Source organism: Magnolia sinica, chromosome 1, assembly GCF_029962835.1.
Source record: "Magnolia sinica isolate HGM2019 chromosome 1, MsV1, whole genome shotgun sequence".
Classification (NCBI taxonomy): domain Eukaryota; kingdom Viridiplantae; phylum Streptophyta; class Magnoliopsida; order Magnoliales; family Magnoliaceae; genus Magnolia; species Magnolia sinica.
Genome location: NC_080573.1, coordinates 102,745,536 through 102,754,143, shown reverse-complemented (window position 1 = coordinate 102,754,143; position 8,608 = coordinate 102,745,536). Strand labels below are relative to the sequence as shown.

Here is an 8,608-nt window from a genome sequence, read left to right as displayed (position 1 = left end):
GTCCTTTCGCGTTCGGACGGAAGCGGATTGGCTGATGTACCGCAAACCAGCGACCTTGCTGGTGTGGTGATGTCATCAAGTTCTGTGGCCCCATCATGGGGTACATGTTATATCCAAACTGTCCGTTTATTTTGCTACATCGTTTGAAGGATTGAACCCAAAAATAAGATAGATAAAAATATCAAGTGCACCACACTACAGAAAGCAATGGGACATTGAATATCTATCATTGAAATCTTCTCGGGGTTACAGAAGTTTTGGATCAATCTGATATTTTTTTAAAAAATTTTCATTCATTTTTTTATAACCTGATTAACAGATTGGATGGAGAAAAAATATAACGATGGGCCATACGAATATTATAACAGTGTCCCACTGCTATTTGTGATGTGGTCCACTTAAGTCTTGGATTTGACTCATTTTTAGGAACATACCCTAAAATGATCTAGCCAAATGAATTGACGGTGTAGATATAATAAATACATCATATTGGGGCTCACATAACTTTGATTTTTCTTTCCATCGTCTGCCTCATTAGGGGGCTCGAGGACTGCCGGCTCTGCGTCACGTATATAGACCAGCGAGGTCGCTGGTGTGCGGCGCAGCAGCGAATCCGTTTACCGTTCGGACAGAAATCTGGAACGCCACGCCCCCTCGTATTCGCGTTTTGTTTACAAGAAGAAGCTTTTTTTGTAGTACAGCCATAAGGAAGGAGGGCCTTCTTATCATCTTCTCTTCGAACGCAGGTATGAATCTCCCAAAATATCTGGTTAGGAAATTTCATTTCCATGCCTTTCGAGTTGGATTGATTTCTATTTTGATGAGTTTTGATGAAAGTTTCAATTGTAAGAGTAAATTTAAATCGTGATATTTTGAATAAGCCATCTTGCTATATCTATTTGTTTTGAATCTTTTGATAAAATTTTCATCTTAAATCAGTAAAAAAAGATCGAATTCTTCTCCTTTTTGGTAGATGACTGAGTTCCAATTGCATTTCTTTTGAACCAGGTTCCTTCCTATCGTTATGGGTTCGATGAAGATCTTCAATTGAAATTAGGAAATGATTGATGCTGTAGATTCATGTTTTTAAGGGCTTTGACTCTTCCCCAACTCCCTAGATAGAAGATGGCGTGGTTTTGAACTAGAATCATCTGATTTGCTTAAGATGGTTTCATCTGGTAACGGGAAATTCACTGATGAAATTCAGGAAGATAGAGTGCCAGGTAGAATTGGAAATGGTTATAACGCCACCGATTCTGTCTCTCTTCACATCTCGACATCTCAAAGAGGGTTGCTGGGACAGAAAATCCCCAAAAAGGGGTTTCTAAGTATTTTGACGGCCCTTCCTAGCAAAGCAGGGTTTATGAAATTCGGATCCCGTCGCATTCTATCTTCTCCTTCTTCCAAATTCCGACGGATTGCTGAGGAAAGAGATGAGATTTCACGTTCTGTTGCCGTTTCTCCTAGCTCTCAGGGTCCCCAAAACGTTATCAGTGTACCGTTTGTTGGGAAGATAGATTGGGTGTCTTTAAAGAAATTGTGCAAGGAATGGATACGAGATCCCATGAATATGGCTCTTCTTGCTTGGATCATATGCGTTGCCGTCTCTGGTGCCATCCTCTTCCTTGTCATGACTGGGATGCTGGATCATGCTTTGCCGAAGAAAGCCCAAAGAAACACTTGGTTTGAAGTAAATAATCAAATCCTCAATGCTCTCTTTACTCTCATGTGTCTGTATCAGCATCCGAAACGGTTCTACCACCTCGTGCTGTTATGCAGATGGAGACCGGATGATGTCCTAAAACTCAGAAAGATATACTGCAAAAATGGCACATATAAACCTCATGAGTGGATGCATATGATGGTGGTTGTAATTCTTCTTCATGTGAACTGTTTTGCTCAGTATGCTTTGTGTGGTCTTAACTTAGGATTTAGGAGATCAGAACGGCCTGCAATTGGAGTTGGCCTTTGTATTTCTGTCGCTATTGCAGCCCCGGCTATTGCTGGTGTGTACAGCATCCTTAGCCCTCTTGGGAAGGAATATGAATCAGAAACAGATCACGAAGCACAGAATCAGGTTGTGGGAATTGACAGTGACAAACCAATGCATCTCAGGGCGAAGTCGTTCCAGAAGAGATATTCGTTTGTATTGAAAGACAGTCAGCTGACCCCAGAGAGTAGGCCAGAGTGGAGAGGTGGATTGTTTGATTTGTGGGATGATATTTCAACAGCATATCTTTCGCTGTTTTGTAGTTTCTGTGTTTTTGGAAGGAATATGGAGAGGCTTGGGTTTGGGAATATGTATGTTCACATTGCGACGTTTCTACTGTTTTGCATGGCTCCCTTTTGGATCTTTAACTTGGCAGCCATCAATATCGATAACGAGGTTGTTAGAGAGGCACTGGGGATGACGGGTATTGTGCTATGTGTATTTGGTTTGCTATATGGCGGGTTTTGGAGGATTCAGATGAGGAAGAGATTCAACCTTCCAGCTAACGATTTCTGTTGTGGTAATCCAGCTGTAACTGATTGCATGCAGTGGCTTTGCTGTTGCATGTGTTCCCTTGCTCAGGAGGTGCGGACTGGGGATTTCTACGACGTTGAAGAAGATAGGCTTTACAGGAAGCATACAGAAGACAGCATCCAGCCCACACTATCTCCTCTAGTCCGCGAAGATCGGTCACCTTTATTTCAATCGAGCCCAAGCTCCCCGCTTTGGAACAACACCAGCCCATCTAGATTGAGGATGGGGAACTCGCCGACTCCAATCTGGTTGGTCAATGGGTATGGGCTGGATGGGCAGTTACCTGCAGTGGACGAAGAGTCGTCTGTTAGAGGGATATTGACACCTCCTGTAATGTCATCGATACGACGAGAGGATGATCATCAACGGCCAATTTAAATGTTGTTGGAAGGTACAATTTGCATGGAGTGGAGGTATATTTGATTGTAAGTGTATTTTGTTCCCAGATCTTTTGTATTTTCTGTACTTTCTGTTGTAACGGTACGGAATTTGTAGATTGCGCGCTTGAGCAGAAACTGATATGGTTCTAGCAATTATAGTTTTCTCATGATTCTTGCTTCTGTAATCTCTGTAGAATTTCATTTTTCATCAGTAAGCTGGCATTGAACCCCTGACCTCGGTGTTATACATCTGAGGGGAATTTTATTCATAACCAAAAACATATAGAAGGTTCACATTGTTCTTTTTTGTTTCATGTCCCCAAAAAACATCACTGATCTTAGGGCTGTCAATGGGTTGGGTCCTATGGTACCCGTTCCTAGGCTTACTGGGTTTGGTCTTGCCAGGTCCAGGTGGATCAGGACCTGACCTGACATGACTCTAACTAGGTCCATCACATGGACCTGACCTGAACCTGACTATACCTGATTTTTAACTGGCTCCCAACTCACTTTCATAGGAAACGCTCTCAGAAGCTGTTTTTACGACCTTTTCTGCCATTGATGTTGTCTTTCAACCCAATGATTTCAAAAAAGGGACCCAGACCCATTAAAATTGGGCCGGGTCCATAGGGTATCCACAGTCCATGTACCCATTGACAGCCCTAACATTTCTCGAGGCATCAACTTTGGGATTCAAAGTCCTCAATACATATGTACATTCAAAAGAGCTGGTTAATAAAGCTGTAAACTTTCAGGAACAAGGCTTAAAGATTGATACATTACACATTCATCCATTGGGAGAACATGAGGGGTCCAGTTGCCGGTCTTTTGAACATTAGGCCCAACCAAGGGTCTTGATTATAGATCCATATGGTTTTTATGGACCAGATCAGTGGTCCAACCAACCATGGGACAGACAACCAATTGGATTGACGACCTAACAGAACAGTTGAAATGTGGCGCCTCAGGTTCAATCAGGTGTGTTTAGGGGTTAATACACAAACTGTATGCAATGTTTTGGGTCATTTATACAAACCATATAGACCTTATGCCCAGACAATTAGAACTCTTTTAGTTAGTTTCCTTTTGTTAATCTCTTTTATTGCAAATTGGAGAAAGTCTAGGATTGTTTTATTAATAGACCAATTTGATCAAGTATGGAATTCTTTTGTTAGAATTGGATTGCAATATGGCGATATATAGTTATGTATGCAACTTTGTAGGCATGTGAATTCTTTTTTGTTCTTGTTTCTTAAGAGTGGAAACAACTCCAGTGTGTGAATCTTCTAAAACCCTAGGGGTGAGACTCCTCTTGTTTATATTGGTGGTGAGACTCCACTATTCTATCCCCTGTTTATGGGTGGGAATGGTTCATGTCAACCACAGGTCAAGTGGTCCAACCCGTGTTTCAGGTGTGTTGGGGCCCAGCTAGATGGCTAGTAGGTTGGGTTCAGGTTAGAAATATGACCCATTTAAGTAAATGAGTCGGGCTTGGTTAAGCCCTACCCTACGCAACCCGACCCGACCCACCCATATAGGTTCAAAGGGGTTGGGCCACATGACCCAACTCGACGGACCAAAACCCAAAACAAATAAAGAAGAAAAGTATGGATGAGTTATATATATATATATATATATATATATATATATAGATATATATATATATATATATATATATATATATACACACACACACACACACACTCAGTCTAGGCTAGGTTTTGCATAGCCTTAGCCTCATATTCCATTCTTAACTGAGATGGGTCATGGCAGGTTGGGTCGGAACAGTCAAGCTTGATTAAATGGGCTGGGTCAGGTTGGGTTGGGCTTGATGGATTTTAAGTGTGTCAGGCCCTGCCAGAGAGTAATGGGTTGTGGGTCGGGTTTGGGCAAGGATCCTCGGCCTGTTTAGGAAATGGGCAGGCTTGGGCTGGCCCAAACATGACCCATTGCCACTCCAACTTCTATTCCTATCTTTCATATCTATTTTTTGTCTTTTATTCTATTTTGTGCTGCACTTGCCATTGTTCCTAAGGTTTTAAATTGTTCTATCCGGTATTGTATTATTCACCACTCCTATGGCTGACGCAGGACAGCCCTAATTATGATGCATGCTCATGGACACAATTAAACAGCGGAAATAAAAGAAATAAATGATCTAAAATTCTAACGGTAATCATTATAACTGAGAAAATCATAAAGGAAACATGCAATGGAGCGGGCCATCACCACAACCATGGATTATGGAATTCAATTACTACTTGGGTTGGATCCGGCGAGGGATGAGACCTCCCGATCTTGCATGGTCACACCCAATCGATCAACGAAGATCACTAGTTCGAAGAACTAAGAAGTGTTTCGAATTAGGGATTTGAGAATTTAGGAGTTTAGGGTTTAGATCGGTTCTCAAGATTTTGATTGAAAAAGGATTAGCCAAAACTGAAAAATAGAAGGAAGAAAATTATTACCTTGAATAAGATGGAGGGGCACAAGAAGAAATTAGGAGAAGAAGATCAAGAAAAGAGAAGAAGCACCATTAGAGAGAAGAGAGGAAGGAGGCAACCAAAGGGTTTGCTTTTCATTAATCAATAGTTAAAATTCGAGTTTAGGGCTTTAGCCCACTTAAATAAGCAAATAAAGACATAAAATTACTAAAATACCCCTAAGATAAGCAAATAAAGGCATAAAATTACTAAAAAATCCCTAACTAAGTCAAAAACACGCAAATAACATAAGTACGGGAAAGTTTGGGCGCTCGGTCTTCTTTCTCCAATCTTCCTTCACATGTGTCTTCCCTGAGTGGGGTCTTGTATATGTCCAATCACATGTGAAAGGTCTTCAGCTCCTCAATAGTCACCTATCCACAAGGACGGCACTTGTGGTTGGCGCTTTCTTCGTTGGTACACCTTGAATGCGCTTGTGTCCGCATCAATGGTCCTGTATCACCCCAAGTCGCCTTGCATCAAGCTGTTTTGGGTCGACACAGTCATATCGTTCACGAGCTATACATATCGGCATCAGACGATACTTTAAATCTTTCCCCTGCGTGTGAAGTGATTACCAATATCAGGGGCATACAACAACCCCATCCAGTCTCATGCAAAACCTCTTAGAAACTGAAATTCTAGACAACAAGTGCATTCATATTTTCTTCTTATTCTTCTTCTTTAAATACGAAATTCCTGTTTCTGTAGAATCCCCATCAATTTGTGAATCAAGTTCTGATTCTTGGAACTGTATTTTTGTTCTCAGCTTTTCAATTTTAACTTTTATGTTTCTGCAGCATAATCAGCTCATAACATCCTTTTTTTCTTCTTCTTCTTTCTTTCTGCTATAACTGTTTTAAAATCAATCAACCTGTTTTTATCTAAATTTAGCTTTTCTGCTGCAAAATTTTCAAACTTCAATTAAAAGAATTAGAGTATCTATATATGTATCAGCCTAACATCTATAGGTTAGTTGCATGGTGTTCTTTGCCTCCCAAAAGTCAAATACTTCCTCTTGGATCCGTCACTAAAAAATTTTGCTTTCTACTCAATTCTAACAATGGGTGAAGACTGACAACAATATCTATCTTCCAAATTACATCCAAAAGCTTGTTTTTGAATGAAATCCGTTCTTAAAAAAAACATGTGTAATTCGGTTTGCCCAAAAAACATTTTTTTTTTTTAGCATTTGAAATAGATGGGAGTTTTAAACACTTAATAAATTAAACAAATATTTTAGAAAAAATGCCAGTGGATCAACCTGATCCTTGGGCCAGGCTCAATATAGCGGTGCTGTTATGATGATAGATTGGATCTCAGACCCATCCGGCCATGTTGGCACATGTTTGGCGTGTTCATGAGCTTTACTGCTGTCAGTTCTCACACCTCACCGTTAGCCACCCCCACTAGGGAATCCACATGTTTGGCGTGTTCATGAGCTTTACTGCTGTCAGTTCTCACACCTCACTGTTAGCCACCCCCACTAGGGAATCGACGCCAAGACCTCAAGTGTTGAAACTGAGTATCTTTCACTCAGTCTTCCACTTGAGCTATGGATCAGGGTGTGTAATCTTCGAGTTTATTAACCACTTGGTTTATCTGCCCGTTTGATTTGACGTAATTCATTTAATTTCTCTCAGATCAGCATTAAATGCATACATCAAACAATACCGCATGCGTTTGAAAGTGAGAGGAGTTGCGCAGTTCAGATTTTATGATAATTCAAAGCCAAAGCTTGGTAGCCCCACCATGATATGTGTTATATCTACTCCATCCATTCATTAGTACATATCATTTTAGAGCATGGGCCCCATAATGGGGTAGATTCAAAGATCAAGTGGACCACACTACATAAAGTATTGGAGATTGAACGCTAACCATTTAAATGTTATTACCATAGTGTGGTCTACTTAAGCTTTGGATCCGTCTCATTTTTGGAGGCATACCTTAGAATGATCTGACCAAATGAATGAACAACGTGGATTAAACATATACATCTTGGTGGGACCCACAAAGTCTATCTCATTTTTGGTACCTAGAAGGTGTTGAGGTCAATGTCACACAGTTTCTCTTCCACCACAAATTCTTTTAGCATGTAATTAATGCTTAAAAAGTGTAAAATACACTGCAATTCGTCTGAAATACATTCAACCAAACATGCCTTTATATAATGTGAGTGTTTGGCCAATTGTATCCCTAAAATTTAGTTAAGAGGCCCTTATCTTAAGGGCTCAATTTGGGAACTTGTAACTGGAGGTAAATGGGAAATATAGTTGGAGGTAAATGAATTGGGAGTAAATGACTTTTTTCAATTTATGTTTGAATGGGAGTAAATGAAATGCATTTGAATTTTTTATTTTTTATTTTTTAAATCCTATTTAGATGGAAGTAAATGGGATGAATTAGAATACGTTGAAAATTTTCAATATATTTACAGGTATATATATGATATCCCAAACCAATAATATCCAAATTAGTGTACGTATATGATATTTAATAGAATGATTGTAATAAGCCTATTAAAACATATAATTTAGCTAAAAATGAGGAAATTTAAGCCTTAAGTGGGCCACAAATGTAAGGATCACAAACAAGCAACTCGCCAACGTTTTCTAAACATCCATTTAGATGGTCAACCTTTGGACGGTTTGGATCATTCTATTGATGTGATTATAGTGATGTACCTAATAATTAAATTGTTTTGAAGTGTTGATGATCATTCTATTGATGTGATTATAGTGATGTATCCAATAATTAAATTGTTTTGAAGTATCATCAATGTGCCATGTGTATGGCCGACATGTGCATGGTGACATCTTTGTTTATTCGCAAGACTCTCTAAGGGAATTCGAGAGGGCATTTCACTCCATTTATTTCTAAATCCTCACTCAAAAAGATGATTTCATTTACAGTCTCATTTACTTCCACTTCATTTCATTTAGAAGCATTTACTTCCATCCAAACACATCTCAAATGTCATTTACCTCCATCCAAATGACCACAAAGGAAATGAATGCGATTGGGTCTCCAACCTAGGGCTTTTTAGCCATTTCATTCTTGCCCTCACATCTCATGTTCTTCCTTCGTGTGTAGACCTAATGCTTTGTGGAACCATCACGTTGATTTCGCAAAGTTCATTCCAAATATTCATTCTGCCAGCTTACGTTAGGATGTCATATAAAAAATAAAACAGATCTAAAATTTAAAAAGAGTCGCGA

General features: G+C 39.6%; 1 protein-coding gene across 1 annotated transcript; it reads left to right on the top strand.

Moving 5' to 3' along the window:
* Positions 1-533: 533 nt before the first annotated feature.
* LOC131252788 (uncharacterized) lies at positions 534-3,084 on the top strand. The gene is made up of 2 exons (XM_058253486.1): positions 534-746; positions 1,009-3,084. The coding sequence occupies exon 2, from the start codon at positions 1,166-1,168 to the stop codon at positions 2,900-2,902; it is 1,737 nt and encodes a 578-aa protein (XP_058109469.1). The 5' UTR covers positions 534-746; positions 1,009-1,165; the 3' UTR covers positions 2,903-3,084.
* The last annotated feature ends 5,524 nt before the right edge of the window (positions 3,085-8,608 follow it).

Excerpts from the sequence above, each read along its gene's own strand:
- LOC131252788 (XM_058253486.1), top strand. The coding sequence starts at position 1,166 with ATGGTTTCATCTGGTAACGGGAAATTCACTGATGAAATTCAGGAAGAT.